Source organism: Neoarthrinium moseri, assembly GCF_022829205.1.
Source record: "Neoarthrinium moseri strain CBS 164.80 chromosome Unknown scaffold131_Wmoseri_CBS_16480, whole genome shotgun sequence".
Taxonomy (NCBI): domain Eukaryota; kingdom Fungi; phylum Ascomycota; class Sordariomycetes; order Amphisphaeriales; family Apiosporaceae; genus Neoarthrinium; species Neoarthrinium moseri.
The window spans coordinates 341-23,692 of NW_026055245.1; the positions used below are offsets into that span (position 1 = coordinate 341).

General features: G+C 47.7%; 9 protein-coding genes across 9 annotated transcripts; 4 read left to right on the forward strand and 5 right to left on the reverse strand.

Moving 5' to 3' along the window:
* Positions 1-1,382: 1,382 nt before the first annotated feature.
* On the reverse strand, positions 1,383-2,180 carry JN550_013688 (uncharacterized protein; the record flags this gene model as incomplete). The annotated part of the gene is made up of 1 exon (XM_049312303.1): positions 1,383-2,180. The coding sequence occupies one exon, from the start codon at positions 2,178-2,180 to the stop codon at positions 1,383-1,385; it is 798 nt and encodes a 265-aa protein (XP_049164330.1).
* A 2,319-nt stretch (positions 2,181-4,499) lies between these two features.
* JN550_013689 (uncharacterized protein) lies at positions 4,500-5,677 on the forward strand (the record flags this gene model as incomplete). Its single annotated transcript, XM_049312304.1, has 2 exons — positions 4,500-4,878; positions 4,935-5,677. The coding sequence occupies 2 exons, from the start codon at positions 4,500-4,502 to the stop codon at positions 5,675-5,677; spliced, it is 1,122 nt and encodes a 373-aa protein (XP_049164331.1).
* Positions 5,678-8,016: 2,339 nt separating this feature from the next.
* JN550_013690 (uncharacterized protein) lies at positions 8,017-9,027 on the reverse strand (the record flags this gene model as incomplete). The annotated part of the gene is made up of 1 exon (XM_049312305.1): positions 8,017-9,027. The coding sequence occupies one exon, from the start codon at positions 9,025-9,027 to the stop codon at positions 8,017-8,019; it is 1,011 nt and encodes a 336-aa protein (XP_049164332.1).
* Positions 9,028-10,801: 1,774 nt separating this feature from the next.
* On the forward strand, positions 10,802-13,228 carry JN550_013691 (uncharacterized protein; the record flags this gene model as incomplete). Its single annotated transcript, XM_049312306.1, has 6 exons — positions 10,802-11,003; positions 11,053-11,272; positions 11,348-11,976; positions 12,106-12,160; positions 12,222-12,248; positions 12,322-13,228. 6 exons carry the CDS (start codon positions 10,802-10,804, stop codon positions 13,226-13,228), a joined length of 2,040 nt encoding a protein of 679 aa, XP_049164333.1.
* An 898-nt stretch (positions 13,229-14,126) lies between these two features.
* JN550_013692 (uncharacterized protein) lies at positions 14,127-14,652 on the forward strand (the record flags this gene model as incomplete). The annotated part of the gene is made up of 2 exons (XM_049312307.1): positions 14,127-14,271; positions 14,327-14,652. 2 exons carry the CDS (start codon positions 14,127-14,129, stop codon positions 14,650-14,652), a joined length of 471 nt encoding a protein of 156 aa, XP_049164334.1.
* Positions 14,653-16,629: 1,977 nt separating this feature from the next.
* On the forward strand, positions 16,630-17,897 carry JN550_013693 (uncharacterized protein; the record flags this gene model as incomplete). The annotated part of the gene is made up of 4 exons (XM_049312308.1): positions 16,630-16,935; positions 17,271-17,447; positions 17,518-17,737; positions 17,797-17,897. 4 exons carry the CDS (start codon positions 16,630-16,632, stop codon positions 17,895-17,897), a joined length of 804 nt encoding a protein of 267 aa, XP_049164335.1.
* A 184-nt stretch (positions 17,898-18,081) lies between these two features.
* Positions 18,082-19,158, reverse strand: JN550_013694 (uncharacterized protein; the record flags this gene model as incomplete). The annotated part of the gene is made up of 1 exon (XM_049312309.1): positions 18,082-19,158. One exon carries the CDS (start codon positions 19,156-19,158, stop codon positions 18,082-18,084), a length of 1,077 nt encoding a protein of 358 aa, XP_049164336.1.
* Positions 19,159-19,847: 689 nt separating this feature from the next.
* On the reverse strand, positions 19,848-20,655 carry JN550_013695 (uncharacterized protein; the record flags this gene model as incomplete). The annotated part of the gene is made up of 2 exons (XM_049312310.1): positions 19,848-20,247; positions 20,336-20,655. The coding sequence occupies 2 exons, from the start codon at positions 20,653-20,655 to the stop codon at positions 19,848-19,850; spliced, it is 720 nt and encodes a 239-aa protein (XP_049164337.1).
* A 1,431-nt stretch (positions 20,656-22,086) lies between these two features.
* On the reverse strand, positions 22,087-23,070 carry JN550_013696 (uncharacterized protein; the record flags this gene model as incomplete). The annotated part of the gene is made up of 1 exon (XM_049312311.1): positions 22,087-23,070. The coding sequence occupies one exon, from the start codon at positions 23,068-23,070 to the stop codon at positions 22,087-22,089; it is 984 nt and encodes a 327-aa protein (XP_049164338.1).
* Between the last annotated feature and the right edge of the window lie 282 nt (positions 23,071-23,352).

Consider the following 23,352-nt stretch of genomic DNA (forward strand, 5'->3'; position numbering starts at 1 on the left):
TCTGGTCGCCTCACACCACATTCTATATGCGGCTCGGTTCGATTCCCGAGATGCAAATCACAATGTTGATACATTGCTCTTGCGAGCTGTCTTGCGAGCGCGAATATATATATCCCACGATCTGTTGATATCCAAGAATTTGATCTCGCACCACAAAAGTAAAATTCGCTGCGGATGTTGCGATCAGGGTCCTCGTACGACACATCTTATCGAGCTCACTCCTCCCCCACCGGAAGGCACTGGGTGCCAGGTGAGAGTATTCCACACCTTGCCTGCATAATGGGGCCCTCAACCGCCGATGCCATTCTTGTTTGCATCCTTACACCGAAGTGACTCCTGGGCGTCCAATAACTCCCCGAGCCCCTGTCATCTTTTTCTGTAGTGTAGACCGACTTTACCCCACGACGGGGAATTGGAAGCTGAACAGAAAGAACATGGACATCGAGTCGCCCTCTGCCCCGAGCCCCGTCTCCCGCCAGCTTGACCTGGCATTTTTCTTGTGTAGGCTATGTCCTGCAATGGGCCAGCCGCGTATGCCTTCACCCTGAAGAATTCAGATGCTTGATGGGTGGAGATGACACGAGGTTCTAGGCCGGCTTGGATCTCCCAGGGACGAGGGCTGCGCACTAACGACCAAGCTTCAACAACAACTTCCGCCACGGTCCACGATGTCGATTGAGCACTTCTTGGTTCGGCCGAGTTCTATGACCTTGTCGCAGGGGATGCTTTCTAGGCTTTGGCTGTGACTAATGACGAAATAGCTATCAGAAGGAAAGTTTCAAAAAGAGAAACTTAATACGGTGTTAGTCTTCAAATTAAGTGTGAATTTGGTATTAACCGTCAAGAAGATAGTCTTTCATCGAGTGCAAGCAGACTCAAGGGCCGGTCTGGGAGTCCGTCGGCTGGTCCCGTTGCTTATTGGCAATAAGTTATTTTCCGGATGCGCTCAACGGTCCCGTAGTCAAGGCGCTCATCCCCGAAGCCTCCCGCGATTTTCGCATTGTCGCCATGGTGTCTTGGTGGCTTCAGTCCACTGCCCAAATTAGCAAATCAAGTCGGGCGGATTCCCGATTGCTGTGTAGGCATTTCCAAGTCCCACTGCAGGAGATCAAACTACGGAAGTCATGTCTAGAAATGTCTTGAGACCCCCTGTTAGATGAGCACGGGATAGTCCACCGAGCTTTATCATCTCTGTGTCTGGGCCCGTCAAATAAATAGCTACGGGCGGACGACGACGCCTTCCCGTCCGCACGTGGTCAGGGCCTAGGTATAGCGGTAATTTGCATAGTCATCACGGCCAAGGCTGGGGCGCAGAGGAAAATGGTCTCATTCATGCGTTCTAGTCAGACTCTAGAAGGTGTCATTCCTTTTTGGTCATCTGACTAATCGAAATCATCGTAGTAGCCAGTTCGCTGTTCCTCCAGCAGAGCAGCGTCCTGTTCTAGAGTCGCAATAACGACCTCATAGAACTCCTGACAGAACTTCTCATTCTGGAATCCAGCCAGCCCGATTGCGTTGTCGAAGCACCACTTGACGACTTTTGCGTAGTTTGGCCCTCCGTTCTCGATGACTTTCGCTTCCAGCTGCCTCGCAATTTGATGTTGAGTCAGTACATGATTCACGTCCGCCGTATCAGTGATTTCGAGACTGGCTTCCACGCCTCCAGTAATGATTTGCAGAAGTAGTGCGCCGAGAGAAAGAACAGTCATGTTTACCATTTGTGGAACCTTCTCCGGCCCAAGCTGAGATTCAACACTTATCCGTGGTACAAGTCTTGTGACAAAAGGTCGGTAAGGGGCATTAGTTTCCCGAGAAGATATTTCGTTGCTGGTATCCGAAAAGAAAACTATATCGTCAAGAGTAACAACCCTTGTGAGCCACGGTGTGTTGTAAGTTTGCATAACGCTGCTGGCGAGGGTCAGGGCCAAATTTAGTCTTTTCTCGTATCCAAACGGATGACTATCTTCCCACTTAATGTCATCAAAGCCAGATAGAACCTCGCGCAACGTGTAGGTCTGGCTAAACCTTGAAGGTCTTTCAAATGAGGGATGAAGCTCAAAGCTGCGCTTCCCTGCGTCTGATATGTATCCATAGCAATCTGAAGCCGACAGAGGCTTTCTTTCCTCATGGAACATCTGACAAATGTTCGAGACCTTCGACAGAGACCGAGGCCTACTCATGTTGGTTACAAATGATGTTGAGATAGTCCCAGACCCCTGCGGTAGAAACCCAAGCGAAGATGGCATGATCAAATAACAGTAAGTTACAAGACGTCAAGCTGAGTAAACTGCATACGAAGACAGCGATTGAAGTCTCGAATGCAGGCCCTCTATCAAATGTTGCCGACCAAGTTGAGGCCACACTGGAAAAGCTTTTAATCGCAGACCATACAAAGCCAGCGGTGATAAAAAAAAAACAAAAAAAAAAACAAAAGGCTCACTGCGCTTGAACCCAAGAGAATAGTTCTCGCAAAAGGAACTTGTTTCCATACTCCAAGCAGTGACACAAAAATCAAGACGTTGCCAACTATCATTAACGACTGGACGGAAGGCATCAATTGAAGGATTTTAAGAATCGATTTGGATCCAGATTCGTCGACCAGCAACGTTGCCAATGACCCGGACTCGTTGATAGGTAATGTATAACAGTCCATACTGTCACTGTACCCAACGCAGGCGGCCTTGGTGCCAGAGAGCAGTTTTGCGGGATCGCTGTGTGAATAAGGCTCTCTCCGGCGGCGACCGCACTGCTTACTAGAGCAGCAGCCTGGCCGATCGCGGCTGTTGCGACTTCCCTGCTTTGTGATGCGATTTGAGTGGCGACAGGTTCTGCTGCTGTAAGAATGGAGGTCAATTCCAGGACAATATCCCTGGATTGTTGATGTCCAAATGCTCAATAGACGTTGTGCGACAGAAAGCACCGGGGAACTGAGTGTTATTTAGTCTACGAGTATGGATCAAAGCCCGGCTGTATAACTGTACCTCGATGGTGAAGATGCCGCGAGACCGATTACTCACGGTATCGAGTGTTTTCCACGAGAAGTATAAAGATATGGTGATTATGATAACATAAATGGTCCATAATGCGATAGGTACATGAGATCTGATAATCATTTTGAATTTGTGGTAGTGTGCTGCGCTGTCCCCGGAATTGAGTTCTTGTGATGCGATTTCCAAACTATGTATCGGTCCTAGAAGAAAAGTCGAGATCCAGAATTAGTCGCTTCGTAGCTTGTCCTTGCCAATGGTAATAAGTCCAGTTCCGGATTGGACTCGCTAATGCAATTCGTATGATGATGGCGACGCTTTTCGCAGATATGTTTAATTCGGTACTGAAATGAAGACAGTAATCTCGGCCGTTATCTATACATTCCCTTGGAATCGGCAAATCGACTCCGTTATAAACTTCGTGCCCAGATGCTGGAGAAGGTAAGGGAGAAAGTACCTTTGAAGGGACCTTTCGACCGTCTCTGCAGCTCAGGGCTCATTGCGGCAGTTCTGGATGCGATCAATTCTAGGTTCGTGAATCAAGACCACTTTTTATCGCTCAGGTAGAGGCAACTATCTCCGTCGGCGGGACTATAGACGATTGATGGCCGGGACTTAAGCAGCAGCTAACCATGTTGTCAGGTCCAGCTCAACATTTTGCTACCCTGAAATACTGTATATAATAAATAATTTGCGAAATATTGTCTCGGGTCAGTGACGAAAAAAACGAAAAAAAAAAAAAAAAAAGAGTCAGAATAGAAAGAGAGCAAGACATGGTTACTGTGGCTCATTCCAGGAAGACACTGCTGCACTATCTGGCCTCCTGCCTATCCACCAGATGCCATTCTACCATGCCACACCAGAGCTGGTGTTTAAAACAATATATATAGGAAACCCGAGCTATGCTTTTCATTCCACTGTCGAATCTGTGTGTACTTGTATTTATGTTCTGTGTGTAGCTAGGATTGTAGGTAATCGTTTCGAGGGGGGCCGGCGTGCCATCATTTCTTGCATTTGTCGTTCTTGCTTCAACTTCTCAGCCAGTCCTCTCCCATGAGCACAACTCCATCATCAGGGTCGCCAAAGAAAGGTGACGTAATGATTTTGCATTCGCATGGAGATTCTCTCACTTCCCGAGACCTACATATCCTTCGCTGTTCAAGCTTTGTTCGGGTCACTAATTGCCCTCCGTCATCCTTGGTAGTGGTATGCCCTGTAATGGAAACTGTACCATCTTCACTCCCAACAAACGGATGGCTATGAGCGAGACATGTGTGCTTTATTCATTGTCCAGTATGCCGTCGATAGTGACGGGCTTAAAGCGAGCCCGGTGTTACTATCAAGCACAGCTCTTTGCACCCGCGCCACCTTCCTTGTAAGCTCGATGGTGGTTTCTACAATGGTGCATATAACGTGGGTAATAAGGTAGCTTTCAGTGATGGAACTTCCTGGCTTGTCCGATTTCCTCTTGTTGGCAACATTTGCGACGACTTCGCGGACGAAAAGGTTGCCATGGAAGTCGAAACGCTGTGTCTCATCTACGAGAAAACCACCGTACCTGTCCCCAAGGTTCGGGCCTGGGGACTTGCTGCTAATAATCCGCTCATTCTCGGTCCTTTCATCGTCATGGACTTCATTGAAGGCGTCAGCCTTAGCGATGTTCTGAAAGATTCTGGTAGATTGTCCTCGAGACTTATCAGGCCGGATATTAGCGATCACAAAATGGCAGCCATCTACGCACAGTTTGCAAAGATACAGCTTGAATTATTCCAGCTTGATTTCGACAAAATTGGCAACGTACCATCAGCGAAGACAAGGTATACTGCTTACGATCACCCTTTAACATACAAGGGACATGATATCATGCAGACAGGAGGCGTGAATTGTTTTAGTGCGTATTACGCTACACCAAACGCCGAACTATGGCCTTGTACTAACTAGACGTAGGTGATAGGAACATTCCCATCCTTGCGACACAAGCGTATTTTGAACATATCGTCAGCCAAGACTGGAAACAACTTCGACAACAACGCAACTCAGTATTTGGCCCGAACGACGCCAGAGCCAAATATGCATGCCTAAGTGTACTGGCCGCCAATTTACCTTATTTCATCAACACTGAGTTTGACAGAGGACCATTCAAGCTCATTTGCGATGATCTTGGTCTGTCGAACCTCATCGTCCGAGGAGAAGATGATGTCACTATTGTTGGCGTGGTAGATCTTGAGTGGTCATACGTCGGCACAGCTCAGCTATTTGCCACTCCCTGGTGGCTTCTTCAAGCTCGATTGAATCTATGGTCGGCCGAATATGACGAGGAATCTCCCAAAATTGCCGACAGATTTCTTCAGTACTTGCGCATATTCACGCAGGTACTAGAGGATGAGGAAAAGAAAATGCCATCTTGCCGCCAAAGACTGTCAGATCTTTTGAAATGGTCTCAAAGTTCAGGTGCAATATGGCTTCATATGGTTCTTTCCTGTGGGTTCAATTTTGATGACAGCATCCCATTCACTCGTCTACGAGAACACATTGGCCGCGATAAATGGGAGCAGCAGGAAAAGGCATTCTCCGACTCAAACGATATCGAAGCATTTGTTGCTCAAAAAGTCCTCCAACTAAAGCAGTACAATAAGGATTATGAACATCTGCAACAGAAACGTACCAAAGTCAGCCATAGTGGACCATGAACTTCTCACAACCGTGGGTCTTTAGAATTGTAGTTTGGACGAGTACGACTGACGCATCGGAGCCGATCTATTTACGATGGTGAAACGGCGATCAGGATTTAGTGCAAGGTATTCGCAATTGGTATGTAAGATAGGTACATGCTGAAGTCCCTTAAATAAACCTTATACAGTTACCCTCAGATTGAGCTTTCTATAATGCTGGTAGGATAAATAGATCAATTTCGTCTTCAACCTCTCCCGAATCAATGCCGGCTATCCCCGCTGCCAAATCTATAGCCCCTACAACAACTCCGGACACGGCTGTTTCCATGCAAGTCTTCCGACAAATCAAGACGTCTACGGAGCAAGGCATGGGCCGACGAGGTGCATCCTGATGGACTGATGCATGTTACACTGGAGGACTCGGAGAGCCCACGATGTACCTTATGCTTACTCATAGATAATTAGGACCCTTGTCCGAGAAACTAGTGAGGGGGGTGGGGGAGACCAGGATACATTTTGCAAATTAATTAGCAGCACTTTTGATTGCATATTCCAAGCTGCAACGAGACAGATCGAACTTGTATGTTGCATTCAGGAGGCAGCCGACGCGGAGAGACTACTTCTATGCCAGGCGGTCAATCCATCGTGTCTCCCCAAGCAGATCTCGAGACTGCGATCCGTACAATTCTTGCCTTATCGGCGAAGACCCAGACCGCGAAGGACTGCAAAAGACGCCTGCAAGATACGCCAAACCCCTTATCCATCTCACCAAAGGTTACTCTGAAAGGTTTGAAGATGTTGTCAACGATGCCATCTTTACTGTTGACAATAATGACCTCGCCATTGTGCGTGATGTCGACATCGCTAGTACTTGCGAACATCATCTATTGCCATTCTTCGGAGAATGGTCTCGGTACGCGCTCGTCGAGGTGCTCACGCCTAAGGAGAAGGCGCATAACGATCTCATCTTGACTGATTCCACTTCCAAACCCCAAACCGGACCTCGTCGTAGTCATCGGGACAGTCTTACAGTATACAAAGGAAAGTGTCGGCTTGCAGGGTCTCAGCGTCTGCGCCTTTGCGTTCAGGGTTTTGTTTACGGCACAATCATTAGAAATTATGTTTAGTCTTGGGAACGACCTCTAAGGGTTTGAAGTTTACCTTAGTCTTCATTTGGGACTATAGGAAGTTCTCCAACGAGAACTTCGTGAGTTCGTAATATATACGCAACGATTAGTGTTATGCATTAAGTCACCTCCCTGTGGATGCTGTAAGTTAGGGGTGATCAACTGAAGCTCCTTAATGTGGGTAGGCATTTATGGTACAATATTGCAAAATTGCTCTGATTATACTGCTAATTAACGTGATCAAGTCAATTGCGGACTACTTTATCAAAGCTGATACTGAAGCTCCTCTGTTCCTGTGGAAAAGAAGGAGAACCAAGACTATTGAGTGGCAGCGCTGGTACCTGGCTACCTTCATATCTCTCAATTTTATTAGATGCACGAATTACACGAGCGGGCAACTTATAATGGATCATCACTGATTCAACTTCGACAGTCTAGCCATCCATATGTCGGAAAGCTGTCCACTCTAGATTGCCGTAGGCGGAGTGGTTGTTGTTGAATACTCTTCCGTGTTGGATACTCTTCTGCCTTACAGGCAACAAGGGTTCTGTTCCGGAATTGTGGTCCGTCGTGGAGCTTCACTGACTTTCCTGTTTTGGTGTACCAAACTGTCGGAACATGACACTTTCAACGAAAACAATCTTTGACCCATATACATATCTTCAGCTTACGGATTTTGTGTCCCCATGTCGAGTTATTAGCCCTAAGAATATCCCAAAGGAGTATCCAAGGTACAGAATAGTATCCCAACACAGAAGAGCATCTCATCACAGAACAATTCCACACCACAAAACAGTACCCCACCACAGAACAGTATTCCATCACAGAACAGTAGCCTAGAAGAATATCCCAAATAAATATCCCAGAAGTACATTCCAGCACAGAAGTTATTTCAACACAGAAGAGTATTTGGAACAATAAGCACTCCGCCTCCGACAGTCTAGAACGGACATCCTCCCGAAATACGACGATTGAACCATTTATACAATTAACGGCCGAATGTGGCTGACCAGATTACTCCATACTTGTGGATAACTGTACCAAGTAGATCTGGTCAGCGTCAGTTATGGATCATAGAAATGGGTTGCTGAGGTGTGTGGCGAGGGTTCATTTCCGATGAAGTATTATCTATAAAGAGAGAAATTAAGTGATACTGTATGAAATATCTATGTGACCCTTGATATGAAAATCCAGTACCCGGACTAGTTGTTGGCACTATGTGCGATCTCGCTAGCAACTAGCTTCCCGTTTTTCGTCCATCCACCCTCTGTACCGTACTTCGCATCGCACCGCCGCCATAATAATATATGCATCGGATTTTCCAATTGGCTGTGACTTTTCAAAAAGAACTTTCCCATCCAGCTCGACGCTTTTGCCTAGAGTAATCTTTTCTTTGCCCATTATTCTTTCGATAGTTGATCTAGTCTCCCAGCTGACGGTATGCTCCCCTGGTGAATGATCGTCACTTGGTACGTGCATCTTGACTTTAACCAGCGTATAAGGCTGTCGTCTTCCTGTCCCCCAGTTCATTGGGTTCAGTAAACCGATCGGATCCTTTTCATTATCGCCATATTCCCAGCCGACGCCAAGAACAGAGACGATGGATCCTTCCGGGACAACATGGGGTCCCTTACGGTATCCCTCACATGCCTTGCGTTCTTCTCCAGGCCTGTTCAGAGAGAGATTCTGCATGTCCCCTGAGGTGATGGCTGTCTTGACACCATTCGCAATCTGAATCCAATATTTAGCGAAAGCTGGTGGACCATATCGGAGCAGGACTTTTTTAGCCGAAACTGGTGATCCATATCTGAACAGGCCTGTTTTAGCCGGAACTGGTGGTCCATATTTGAGCAGGCCTCTTTGCATTCCCCGGGCTTCCTCTACCCAGCCCTCGTATTGCCCGATCTCGTCGGCGTCTTCGGCTGTGCGCTTTTCTCTCCCGTCATCTTCCAGCGTTGACTTCAGCTGAACAGTTTTTGACGGGTCGTTACTTTCTTTATCTGTGGCTGAATCGGCGCCGCTCACGAAGCTTTCTGGGCTTGAAGCTCTCCCTTGTTGAGATAAGTCCGTTGTTTCACCTGATGTATCCTTCTTACTGCTACTGCTCATCGGAGTGGTGCCAGGGTTAGTTTGCCATCCATCTTCCTCCATGGCTCTCGCATGAGCCTTTACGAGGGGTTTGACATTCGACATCATATCAGGTCGTGATGGTGGTGGCGGTGAAGGTGACGGGAACAACATCTGATGTATTTTGGGTTACGATTTGTGCCTGCTGTTTACTTTGATGACCTGTATTAAAGGATGCTCTGCGAATGCTAATGTTTCAAAACGTCTTGTAATGATGGAATACAAATTTCGCATATTTATACTGTCAGAATGACTACGCGGAAGAGCAGTGGTCGAGATGACTTGAACGCATCAGCACAATCGAACCAAGATACTTTTTTGTATCCATTTTCCGCCTCGGAGTATGGACGATCCATATTTGGTGTTAACATCTACTATGTGTACTATTTCGATCTTGCACGAGCCCAGTATTGTACAAGGTAGTGTGTCTTCTTCTAAGCCATTTTCCGGTATACAGCATTATAAATGCATTGAAGGAAAATGTGGATACAATATAAAACGAGTGCCAGATTTTATTCAGCCACTCTTGTTCGTCCATCATTGGATTTTCTTGGCGAAAACGAGCAGGTAACTGGTAAGAAATTGCGGACTCAAGATCCAAAAGGAGAGAAATAGATCTGCTCCAAATGGTACGTATCCCACGTGATAGCCCAAATTTCCCCGAAATTCAATATATTACACTCCCAAGTCAAATTGTAGACGTCGACTCGTCCCATACCGTGCGATTTTGCTTAGCCCTCTTTACACTGTCCATATATTGATCTTGAATTACCGTTTTGAAGAAGTAATAGAGCAAACTACGATTAAAGTCCATTCTAGGATGTTCAAGATCCAGACCAAGGGCGCTCCAAAAAGCTTTTTCTGTCCTCAGAAGCCCTAAAAAGCTGAAAGGATACGACCTGTGTATTCATTACGTTCGAACCATCCTACGGATACTTGACGTCGAATAGTGGAACAATCAGGGTTTTATTTTATGCAATCGCGGCTATATATATTCTAGTGGAAGGCCTAGAAATACTGTAATCGGACCTCGTTACATCTTTCCGTACTCTCCATGGCTCAATGCAAGCATTCTGATTGGCTACGTCTTGTACGTCACGAACGTGGTTCCCAGCTTGAAGTCACGGACAGACTGGAGGAACTTGTATGCCAGCTTCACTGTCCAGATCAGACTTCTCCTGGTCTAGCCCTATTCATTGGAGACGAAAACAAGAATGATGCTCTGCTGGAATTCGGGATACAAAAGTATCCTTCCGAAAGAAGACACCTAGGCTGGAGGGCTCAAGTCCATCAGTCTCAATTTCTGGGACCTACTGGGAAGTCAGTGCCTCTCGTTATTTTCAATACTGGAGCGTCAACAAAAGTGCAACCGGGCAGGTTGAACAATACACCAAGATGCCATGAGACGCGAAACTACGAGATGACATCAACCATCGGCGAGAAAAGGCCGGTAGATATAATCGATCACGTATATTGTCGCTTACTGTTCCCATTCGTCGATATCGTATGTATTTTCGTGGACGACATTGGAGGCTTGACTCACTTGGCTTCTCGGCTTCGGGCATGGCTCAGGTACGGTCGAGCAACAACTTCTCAAAGCGGATTGCGGCTGTTCCTGATCTTCGAAGAGCTTAAAGATGGTATGGAAGTATCGATCCGTGGGATCTTGAAAGACGACGTCAAAGGAATGATACCGCCAATGTTCCAGGAATATCATGACTTTGATCTTGCAAGTCCACCTCGGCAGACAAGGAGATCATCCCGAGAGACGCCACAGAGAAGACTTCACAACGAACTGGCAAGGTGTCTGGTTTCGGCGCAGCGCAATCGTACCAGAAACGGAGAGCGTTTCTCAGCACAACACCTTTCCAAATTTCTTCAGTACGCTATGGATGAGCTTGTTAATGTGGACAGGAGCCCTCTAGATCTTGTACGCATGTCCAGAATGATGAATCCTGTTTCTCCCGATCTGAGTTCGTATCTCAATGCTTTCCTCCAAGAGGTAAAATCGTCCGAGGACGTGGAGGTATTCGCAATTCCGATGATCATCTCCAGCTTTATTCTAGATCAGTACCCGCCTAATATGCATCGTAAGTCTCTCGTCAGACGCATATCGGGAGGAGTCATTAACACGAACAGCCTTCCGCCCTGAACAAGTCTTTCGTGTACTCTATGATGATGCCTGCCAACGGTTGCTCCAGAAAAGTCAACGAGATCCGCAGAGACCGATCGGCTACGATATTCCCACAACGTTCACAGAGCTTGCTGAGGAGGAGATGATCAAACAATATAAACAATACAGGAGATCGGTATCGGCTGTTGCACATCACCGAACCATGATGAACTGCTTTCGGCATAGGTGGGTTCAAATGCGATCCGACGACGTATGTTTGTGTTGCTTGCGACGGCGACCGCAGTATTGCTTGCCCTGTAGTCATAGTCTGTGTGAGAACTGTGTTCAGGTGTTTGGCAAGAACGAGGACGATATGCCTTGGACATTCGTCGTGAGAACGTGTCCTCTCTGCAGTCAAGAAGATAGCGGGGCAATCATTGGTGTCAAGCCGCCGACGGCGAGCATCCGGGTCCTCAGTATTGATGGTGGAGGAACGCGGGGCCGAGCGCCACTTGCATTTCTTCAGACGCTTCAGGACCGACTGCAGCTGCCAACGCCGGTACAACACAATTTTGACTTCATATATGGCACCAGCTCTGGTGCAATTATAGCCGCCGTTTTATATGCGCTGGACTGGAGCATCGAGGAATGCACCGAGTACTTCGATATGTTCGCGCGCGTAGCTTTCCAGCCGCGGTGGTGGTGGTTGAAGGTGCCGTTCTTGTCTGCCGTCTTACAGATGGTGGCTTCCCTGCTGGCCGACAGCCGATACTCGAGCAAGAACTTGGAAACAATCTTGCAAGACGTCATGGGGACACGCAGTCTCATGGATTGTACCAGCGGGGCAGCTCGAGGTACCAAACTTGGAATTACGGTGACTACCATCCGTGACGCACGTGCCTGTGTCTTCACAAGCTATAATGGTGCTGGAGAGCGACGGCATGATACAGGTAACCCCTAGTTTTTTTTACTTTTTTTTTTTTTTTTCGTTTCTTCCCCTCCGTTTCACTTTTTTCCTATAGCTTCTCTTCTTCGTCCTATATCTCTCTCTAAAGCGCCATGTTAACATATTATTCAAGACTACCAGGTGCTGTCCCCGAAGAACGGCCTAAGCCGAATCCCGCTCTGGGAAATGTAGGATGATATTGCAACCACAGTCACAAAAAGTAAAAGTAAAAGGCTAATATCGTTCTAGCGTGCGGTGTAGTACAGCTGCTCCTTAGTACGTGAATTAAACCGTTGTTGTTTTGATATTACATTCATACTGAGTCTTTGGTCAAGCTGACGTTTGGTAGCTATTTCAAGGTGAAACACATTCCAGACGTGGGAACATTTCAGGACGGTGGTCTGATGTTCAATAATCCTGCATCTAAAGCCGTAAGGGAAGTAGCAGCTCTATTCCCCGATGCATCGGAACCCGGGCTCGTCGTATCCTTGGGAACGGGCTCGTCGACGCCATCGAACCCCCCTCCGGCCACGAACGAAAGACATTTTCTTCGGGATTCATTTCCTGCACGCGTCTATCGAGCCTTTTGGAGTAGCGGGGATTCAAAGAGAGCGTGGCAACAGCTTGTTGACCATACTAAAGATGACCCCAGCAATGTCTTGTTTCGTTTCGATGTCGAGTACGATGGACGTCCTCCCGCCCTGGATAGTGTTGCGGAGATGGAACATATCGGTCGTCTCGCGCGCGAAACTATCCAGGATTCTCCGATGCTGTCGAAACTGGTCCACCGCATTCGGGCTGAGCTTTTTGTATTCGAGCTGGACCCCTTGCATGGTGCTCGGTTCCGAAATGGTGAAATCGAATGCTCAGGCCGTATAATTTGTCGACTGAGAGCGTCAAATGACGGGCTGCGGGCCTTTGTCTCTCAGTTTATAGATCGGTCAGCTTTCTTTCGAATCGGCAATAGAACGGTTAGCATTTCTAGCAGGAGCAACTCCGGCTCATCGGAGAATAATATGGCGCCTTTCACTATGAACGTGAGGTTCGCCGTGGCCAATAGAAACGAACCATTTGCAATCCGACTGTGCGAAGACGATGACCAGGGATGTCATATCAGTGGTTCTCCATTCACGCTTGAAAAATTGTTCACACAACAACATCTTGGAGCATACTTTGGAAGTCCGAACCACAAGAAGAGGAGCAATACAAGCGAGCAAGAAAGGCGTGGGAAAAAACATCGGCGTACGGAAGCTTGAGGAGTTCCCGAATCTGGTTGTTTGATGTGCTGCCCCATGTATACTATTTGCTTTGCTTGGAATTTGCCTGTTCTCATCACTTTTTTTCTCTATTTCTTTTCTTTTTTTACGTTTTCAGTCATTCCTAATAGCCATTCCTCTTTGACTTTGGTCAGCTGCCTAGTTTGCAGATCGTTTGATTTGTTCATCCTTCCCTGTTCTCTATTCTTTATACGTAGCTAGAGTTTACTCGCCAAGGGCCCAATAGCATGAATTTGACAGACACCCCATGTAGCTTGTTTTCAGGTCCTGCCCCTAGTAAGTGTAGCCATCCACCCCGTATTGTACCTTGGAAGGGAATCATGCATACTTTCTCAAGGGAGTGGACCATGCGCATCGCCATACCTATCTGATGTGGCAAATTGCTAGTCCCGGCCCAAACAAAAGCGATGCAATATCGTAGCGGAATAACCGCCGCGCTGGCCGAATCATGAATCGTAATGCAGAATGTGTCACCATATTATTTTCCTGTTTATCGATACTAGGACCTCCCAGGCCTTCAAGGCACTGTAGCACATCTATTACAGGATCTAGGCTTTGAGTCTGTGCTCAATCGATTCTATAGACTCCAGGATACTCTTCTGTACTTTGATACAATTTTGGGGTACTGCGATACTCTTCTATGTGGGATACTGTTGTGTGTTGGGATACGCTTCCGTGTTGGTACGAACTTGGCCCATTCCATTGTCGTGATGATTCGCATCAATGAATCGTGCGGAGTCTATTTTGGATCATGAACACGATTGTCAACCACGCCTAGCTCCAAATCTAAATCCAAGAGATACTCTACTCGGCCTCATCTTCTACGCGTTGTGGAGCTTGTAAAGCCTCTAAATACATATATTTGACATTCCTCGTCATGTTCATCACGCTTTCACTTTCGACAACTGTTAGTTCCTCGTCAAACCTCTCTGAACACACACACATGATGGCCTTTCGAGGTAGAACAAGGACACGACGTAAACGTTCTCTATGCCCTTCGCCAGACACCCTGAGTTCTTATAGTAAGTAACAATGAAGAGTAGTTACCAGGGTTATTATACTGATAACTATTGCCAGCATCGGACGAACCGGACGGAACTTCGGATGCAGGCGTCGCAGAGCCTGAGACAGTGGGCTCAGATGGTTCAGCGGTGTTACCGGAGCCGCATATCCTGGATGTGTGGGGTAGGAAGGCATTGGCCGACGACAACGACAACGACAACGGCAACAATACTAAACAAAATAATATGACATCGTTCAGGCATGTTGGACAGAGCCTCTCTTCCTTTCGAGATGACAACAATGACGAGCCATCCCAGAACGTAGTCCAGATCATTGCAGCGCTCAGCCAGATTCAGGAGGGAATAGAGAGCCTCAAGATTGCTATTAGCAAAGCCAAGTGAAATGGACTATAGCTGCTCCGGAATCATTGTACCTGGGCATACAATTTAGGCTCATCTGGATAGAGCATTCTCATTCAGTCATCGAAGTTGTTCCATGTGTCATTACAAGAACATTGTTTGCTCAATTGCGAATATATAGCTATCCAATGCGAAACTAAATGCGCTTGAAATCGAAAGCAACTTGCAGTACGATCATTCGTCAACGCCACCGCGTCAGATGTATCTGAGTTGCGATATGATGTCCGTGGGGTCCACAATTGCGATCTGTCTAAGAAATGTACTGCTCTGTACAGATATGAATGCGGGTTCAGGAACTATTATCTTACGTCAGATTCCATCCTCGGACAGAGAAATCGCCATGGTGGACCGTGGCAATAGGTAACAGAATTGGCTTCCGCTATTCTTTTCGATTGCAAGTTGTTAGTTAGCTGCTCAAAGTCTATTGACTCTGCAAAGTTCCAAGTATTACAATGTTTGCTGCACATATGCCAGTATAGCATTCGTGTTAGGCTCGTAGTGGCTAACAACGCCATACATCACTAAAGAGGTGTAGACTAATTATGCTATAGTATTCGATAACTGGGGTATTTGAGACTCTAGCTCCGGCCTTCAGATGTGAACACGGAGACCGATAGCGTCAACGTATCGTATTCAGGTAAAGTCACCGGCACCTTCTTGATCTGTGACCTCGTACTTCACCCACTCTCAATCACTCGGTCGAATGTCCAAAGCTGTTTAGTCTTTGTAACCCATGGCAAACAGCGTGATCTTCATTCCGACAGAACCTGTATTTCTTCCTCCATGTGCAGTTGTAACAAGTAACCTGCCATTCAGAGTCAGAACGGTCTTCTTAGTGGCGGGGTGGGCAACTAACACATCTGCATTCCGCATAAACTAGAGCAAGCATTTCCTCAACTTCATCGTGACACACAGTACATTCGGACCGGGTCTTGTCATCATTGCGTGTTATGATGGATTGCACCTCGTGGTACACGTGTGACGTGACATTGCGCAAGTCTCGGCGACATTGCCACATGACTTGCTTCAGACTTGGCGTCTCATGGCATTGCGTTTGTATAGTTGGAGACTGGCGGGACAGTCGTTCAGACGAAGAAGATCTGATAGCAAAATAGGCGCGCACGAAGATGGCTATTTGTGCGAGACAAGTGTCGATGTCCATGTTATATGGAACATGTTGAGGAGAACTGCATGGAGAATTCTATTTACAGAATGCGAGAAGTGCCCGCTTATATATAAGCAATAGCGATACGACTAGTGCTAGCCGGAAGCCATTGCAAAGCTGAGACCTATTATTTTATCACAGGTTCGAAATAGAACATCCAATGATAGTTATCTGGAAGCATGTCAAAACCGTTTTGTCAATACAGTATCTACGGCATCAACTATTGTGAAATTCTCACAAAGCCTGCGAGTGCACTACAGTATCAATACAGTGCAGTACTCAGTCTAATGCTCACTCCACTATGTCGACCCGAGCTATGTACCAGAACTAATCTGTGCTAAAGCACAGTTGATGCTACCTCCGCCAAAAGGGGTTGCAGTTTTGTCACTGATCAGAATGAGAATATACATACATACATACTGTAGCACAAAACATCTTTTGCAGTCAATGAAGCCAAAACCGTCGATAAAGTCCACTAGTGGAGTTGTCGTGGATACCTAACCCCAAATGAGATTGTGCGGTACACTACTAGCTCTTTGGATCGTTTTGGTGTTCCACTGCCACTTGTTTCACTTATGGAGGCGCCTCAACTTCATTTCAGTCTCTATGTACGATACACTGAAACGTGCGTTCCGCATCATCAGATCATCACTCCATTCATCAGAAAAATACTGTAACCAAGGAAATATCAATATATACGGCTTGATTTCTTCCACAACAACGAATCAAGAGCAACGAATCAAGAGCAACGAATCAAGAGCCACCAACACTGTGATCACTCTAACAATTTGCTGATGTTGGAACAGGGCGCCGCGTCACTTCTTATCCTCGCTATTCTATCGTTCCCGTTTTTGCAGCGCCGCTACTATGAGATCTTTCTCAAGGCACATCAGATCTTGGCGATTGCTGCAATCATTAGCATTATTCGGCATCTGCTGCCAACTTCAAATTTACAATTTCAATCTGCGATCGGATACTTGGCAGCTTCGCTGGCGATATTTGTCGCCCGTTTTTGCCTCATGGTCTTTCGCAATAAGAAGATGGGACGTCGATTCACTAGAGTTCTCATCAGAGAGGCGCATGGATTAGTGCACATGGAGGTACGGCTACCTAGACCACTCAAGGTCGATGCTGGCCAATATATCCTGGTGTGAATCCGAGTATCAATTTCTCGTCTTTTCTCCAGATGCATCCATTTACAGTGGCTTCCTGGTCGAGTGTTGCAAAGGACAAGCTCGGTCTTGTCATACAGCCGCGTCGAGGTATCTGTGTCTGAATGCCGGTGCTATTAGCCAGGAGCCACCTAGTCAGGAGAGACTTGCTTTCGTCAGCGGACCTTATGGACGAACCATTCCTGTTTGGGATTACAGAGGCGTGCTATTGGTTGCAAATGATTTCGGCATCGTCGCCTTGCTTCCATATTTGACCAAATTAGTGCATGGATATCGGCGCCGAAAGGGGTGCACAAGACGAGTCCACCTGGTGTGGCACACGAGAGAACTCGGTAAGTTCAAGCAGCAGACCGGTGCCGGATCCATACTCACCGTTGTCAGATCATATCCATTCGCTCCTGAAATTCTTGAACTACAACTTGGAGGAGGATCAAAGCTATGTTAGTTTTTCCATTGCCCCTGTCATATCTCGACCGCCAATAGTCCATTTAACTAAACTTGTTAATCTAGATGTTTACGATTTCGATCTTTTTCGAACAGGAGCTCATAAGCCGTCCTTCCGATTATCGCATTAGTATATATAATCACGCTCCAGATATGAAGCGACTCATCAGTAAAGTAGTATCAAAGAACTTTTGGGAGCCAGTAGTCCGCAAGAAGCACAGTGCTGTAGAACTGGGGGACGAAGACCAAAAGGAAGATGTAGATGAGAGCGCAATGCTTATTCTTGGTAAGTTGCCGCTCGAGTCACGTATGAAAACTGAATCGAGCTCACCAAGTACGAACTAGTGTCGGGATCTGGGAAGCTTCGTGATGAAATCCGAAAGCACGCCCAACCATACCTAGCGAAGGATGTTGTACTAAAGGAACTTGATTTTCAGCTCGAATGATCTTGTGGAATGCGAACCGGCTTTCTCGTACAGACGCATAACATTGCATTCTCTTGGACCGAAATGACAAAAAGGATCAACGGGAGCCCTTTGCAATGTCCTTGATTATTCGACGATTCTCGGCGGTCGCACATAGTCGTTGATTTGAGATGGATGTGTCGCATCTCATTGGATCTTGTCCCAGTCAGGTGCTTATCTTGTCATGTCGACTGATTTCATCAGAAACCTGAAGACTTTGCAATACACCAAACATCTTCGTGATTCCATTAGAATATATGCTTAGTGTTTGTTCTGCATCTTGTGCCTTTTGCTTCCACGACCGAGTCTCCTGCTGAGAAGCTCTGTAATTATCCTTCGTCGCCATCAGTTCTGATGCCAATACACGATTTCTTTCCGGGTACGAGTCCAGGAAGGAGACATAGTACCAGTCGCCGTCCTGCGTCTCGACGAAGCCTCCCTGGTGAGGGGACCCGGTGTGGGCGAGGGGCGCGGTGATGGAGCTGACCAGCACGCGCTGCTCGTACGGGCCGTAGATGCTCGCTGATCGGTACATCCACTCGGCCGTAGCGGGCTGCGTCGGCACGATCCAGTAGTAGCCATTGATCTTGTACAAGTGGCTGCCCTCGACGGCGGTGCTGCCGCTGGTGAAGACCTGCTGCGTACTGACCTGTGCGAGGCCGTCGCTCGACAGCTGGGCAACGTTGATGTTGGTGTTGCCGTACACGACGTACATGGTGTCGTCGTCGTCGATGAAGAGGCCGCAGTCGTAGTAGCAGGTGTCAATGACGGCAGCCTGTTGCCAATTCCACGAGTCGGCCTCGCCGCTGTTATTTCCGGCGTTGCTGCCAGACGAGGTGTAGACGTACGTCTTGGAGAACTCGATGCAGCCAATCCAGTAGAAGGTGTCGGTGGACGCGCGGTAGCGGACGCTGCTGGCCCAGATGCCCTTGACGTAGGCGCGGTTGTCGGCGTTGGGTAGGTTATAGTCGTCGCCAAAGTCGAGCGTTGGTACGCTGTGCGTGACGGGTGCCCAGTTCACCAAGTCATAGGACTTGTACAATGGCGCGCCAGGGGAATATGCGAATGTAGAGGTGGAGTAGTAGTACACATCTCCAACCCGGAAGACGTCTAGATCTGGAAGATCTTCATAGACGACGGGATTGGTAAAGGTTGAGCTCTGCCGTGGCTGATTGACGTGAGAAGCAGGCCATGCCGTGGCAAAGCCCCCAAGAAGAGCTGTAACGACGCTTGGGAGCAACATTGTTGAACCATACGATGCGAGCAGCTGTTCAGACCACCTGTAGATGCTGTCTCGAGCTTTCTAATGTTCTCCCCCATGTTCGTAATGAAAATCTTCTTATATAGAAGCAGCGGAGTGAAGAAAGGAGACTACATGACGCGCACCAATCACGACTGGTGCTCTTGTTATGATATAAACCAGGAGGGCGAAACTCCGCGTCAATTTCTTTGCATCAGTGAAGCTTTTCAGTCATTGGTGGAGTAACGTCAATGGTATAGGGATTTTCTTGGAAGAAGAAAGCAATGTGACCAATCACTACCACACCGCCGAAAGGGGGGGGGAGAACTTCAGGTTTTACTTCATTGAAAGATCCATTGTAAAGCCTCGTTTTCTCCAGGCTCGTCGGACTCTTTAGCTTATCGGGTAACTACCAAAAAGGATAAATTATCAACTTTAAAAACAACAAAACGTAAATATCAAGCAAGAATTGAAAGATTGTGCCAGACTCCAAGTCTGTGGAAACAAATGTACCCCCAGTGCTGATCTTATGCCTAGATGTTTCGATCCTCATTCTACAGAGTATAAGCACCTACCAGGTAGATCACTGACACAGCAAAGCGCCAAACACTCTCTGACCATAACACTGCCGCGTACACAAAACTGGGTCGTTGCCATTGGCTTTGCTGGGAGGGGAGTTCCAGATTGGTCCATCAGTTTGAGACGGACTGCTTAGCAGAGCCAGCACCGTTCCAGCTTTCCACGGCGATGACCTGGAAGTTTAGTGTGCCGAGGTTGAGACCAACGTTCTTCCAGGCGTTGAAGTGGTTCTCGATCGTGACAGTGCCGCTGGTACGTCCACTCTGGCGTACGGAAATATACTGGTTAAAGGTGCTGGTGCCCACGATGGACGGCTCGTTGACGCGCTGGTTCTCCCAGATCTCGTAGGTCCCACTGTCGGTGGTGACGGTGCCCTTCTGGGTGCCGGTCTGCGTGAAGCCGCTCGAGTCCTCGATGACATAATACTCTACAAGCGGATTCTCAGTCCATCCGTAGACGGACAAGGTGCCCAAGCCTTTAGTGACACTGAAAGAGCCGCTATAAGTAATGGGACTGCGGGCAAGAGAAAGAGAAAATGCGTCAGTCAAAATTGCGTCACATAAGTCGAAAGACAATGGAAGACATGGCGGCAGGAACTCACGAGGTGCTGCCGGGGCTCCAGCCAACGCCTACGACGAAATCCTCGGTGGTGTCAAAGGAGAGAGAGAACTCCCCGCTGGAATGGGTGAAGTCGACGGTGCCGCCCGTGATATAATCTTGCACATAGTTGGTACTACGGCCTTCGAGGGCTGAGACATTGCGTCGCGCGAGCATCAGGGGGTGGTCTGGGCCAAGGACGAAATTGTGAGGACCACGCCGCTCCACGTGGGCAGGGAGCACCTCGGCAGTCTCCGCCGTGGGACCCGCTAGGGCACGGGCAGCAGCCAAGAGGCCAAGAGTCACGCTGTAGAAGGCAACCATATTGAGAGGGTGGTAATGCGAACGTTGGAATGGAATACGTGAGAAGGCCAAGAGGATCAGAGTGGAGTGGGAGGGTGTTTTGCAGATTGTTGTAGCGTTTTGGCATCGCTTAGGCACATCTATTTATGTTCGAAAAAGGCGGTCCTTAAGAACAACAGAATCTCCCAATGCCGCTGACTCCGATACGGCACGACGACTTCGACAAGAACAGGCGGAGCATCACCTCAATTCGAAGTCGGCTATGACTCCGCACCTCATCAATTCGAGGTCGGCCATGGTTCGCGGCCTGCTGTGGTGTATTGCGCTTCTCTGCTCGTCACGTCGCTGGAGAGAAGGATCGACGTATTATGTAGGTGTAGCTTCACGTTAGTCACTTTTCGGTACCTTGTATGCAAGCATAATCTATCTGCGAGAAGCCCCAGCAAGCAGCATGGCTCTAGTACTAGGTGCCTCGCTGGATCGCTGCCAGAAACCCTGGCTGGCTGTATCCCAAAACCACCTAAAGTAAGTTGCTGCACGCGCGGTAAGGCACCTCTACCCAGGTTATCTTCCTGTCGGCGGTAATCTGTACCTTACCTGAATATTTCGGTATGTAGCAGGCAGGCAGTCCCCCTCCAGTTTTAGGCTAAAATGCGAGGTTATTAATAGAGATGCCCGCACTACATGGCCTAGCATTTTCCGTCGACAATTTTCGACTTTGAGCAACCCGATATCAAACCAGCAACCAAACTTGGCAAGGGACGGGACGTGGTGCCACCTTTGCATTTTTACTACATAACTGGTGGAATTAAAGACCAATTCCACCCGTTTCCTAGTGCTGGCTTAGGTGCCGGTAAGTGGAGCTGATCCCGGGGGCAAAAGCCTTGAGGCTCCCCGACCCCTTTACTTTCATTTGGCCATCAGCGCTATTTCAAGGTGCAAAAATTGTGTGCAAAAGGGGAACAAAAAAATATAGAACACCGGGAATTCCTTAGTCGTCATCGATCTGAGAACCAATCCAGCGGCCACAGGAGATGTCTACCTTGGTGAAAGTGGCCTGTTTTCTCGATAGCTTGTGACACGGTAATTGTCAAATGTAGGGGAACTATATCGGTCTGTTCAGGAGCAAATTGAGTGATGTATTAATGCATGTTCTATCCTAACTAGGTGATACGCTTTGCGTGCTTATTTTGGTGGTACGGGGTATTCCCCGGGGGTTCCATGGTGTGCTGCCGCACACCCCCCTGATGTGCTATAACACTTTTATAGCACACCACATCTGACAATAATTGTTACAACTTGCTAACTGCGGCATCTCTTGCACGCGGGTCGTCCCAGCGTCCTTCAATCTTCACACAAATGGCACTCAACCATTTCACCGCATGGGGCATTCTGATTCTGGACTCGATGGGCACCGTGTGCATGGTAGAGCTTTATCCACAATTTTATCGATTACTGCGGAGCGTCTCCCCCAATGTCTCCTAGATATCCATTTCTCTCCTGCAATTGGAACTCGTCAAACCAACTCCACAAGATATCATCAAATTCCACAGCACGTGGCAGATGAGGTGCTGCATTCACCTTTGAAGTGAAAAAGGGGTTTTCCATCCCTTGCTCAAGTTGGTCCCGCGATGATGATGCTTCAGGCGAAGAAGTCATACCCAGAGTAGACGCGATTGTTAAAGATCTTGACCCCACCAAGGCCGTGGCCTCCTTCTGTAGTTCATCAAGTAAAGCACAATACTTGAAATTGGCTGCGTTATGTTGAGAATAGGCTTGCAAACTGGAATGAGCTTCTTGAGCAAGAGTCAACATCCCCACCTCGCCATCATCGAAGGGAAGAGGCGAATGTAATGTCTGAAGGCAATGAATGTACAGGATGGATATCGCGTTGAAGGTTACGTTCTGGGTGAACCAATACGTAGTTGCCTGTTGCCCTTGTCTGTGGAAGTCAATGAACTGACGTGCGAGTTTTTCCGACGCGCCAAGGCAAGCTGTTCTTGAGGCCTGCAATGCGTCATCTTCTACTTGACTAGTTTGAGGACGCAGAGGACGCAACAACAGTGGCCTATTGACCATAATCATGGCATGCAGGTAGAACGTCCGAACACAGATAGCTTGACGCTGAAATTTGGGAATGAGACTCGATGGCCTCACATGTCCTGATAGATGTGGCGGCAAAGACGACTGCCATGTCTCGAGTGCACGTTGGTTCCTTGAGATGGTCTCGAAAAGCATGCTTTGATTTGTCTGCCTCTGCGCAGTGATGGCATTGGCTACTATTTTCGAGAGGAAAATGTGATGCAAGGTGGCACTCAACCAGCAATCTGTTGCCTCCCTCGTCAACTGAGCCTCTTCAGTTAGTGTTTCATCGTCAAGTTCCAGGGGAAGTCGTTGTGCAGACCAGTCATCATTGACGAGGGTAGGACGACTCATCGCAGTACTGATATACTTGTCCGTGGCATATACGCACCAAAAGGTACGCGATACTAGTTGCTGGTGTAGCGATCTTTCATTAGAATGTGAAGGTCGGTGAAAATTAAGCGCCCACACCAATTGTACCACGGTCCCAAATGTAAACCAGGCCTGGTTGGGTCGCGAACATCCGAGGAGGTGATGTACTTGTATCAGTCTTGCTTGAACTGACTCTATAGTTGGTCGACCCCTTTCACAATCCAAGTGGTTCATTGCCATTTTATAAAGGTGATCGCTGGCTAC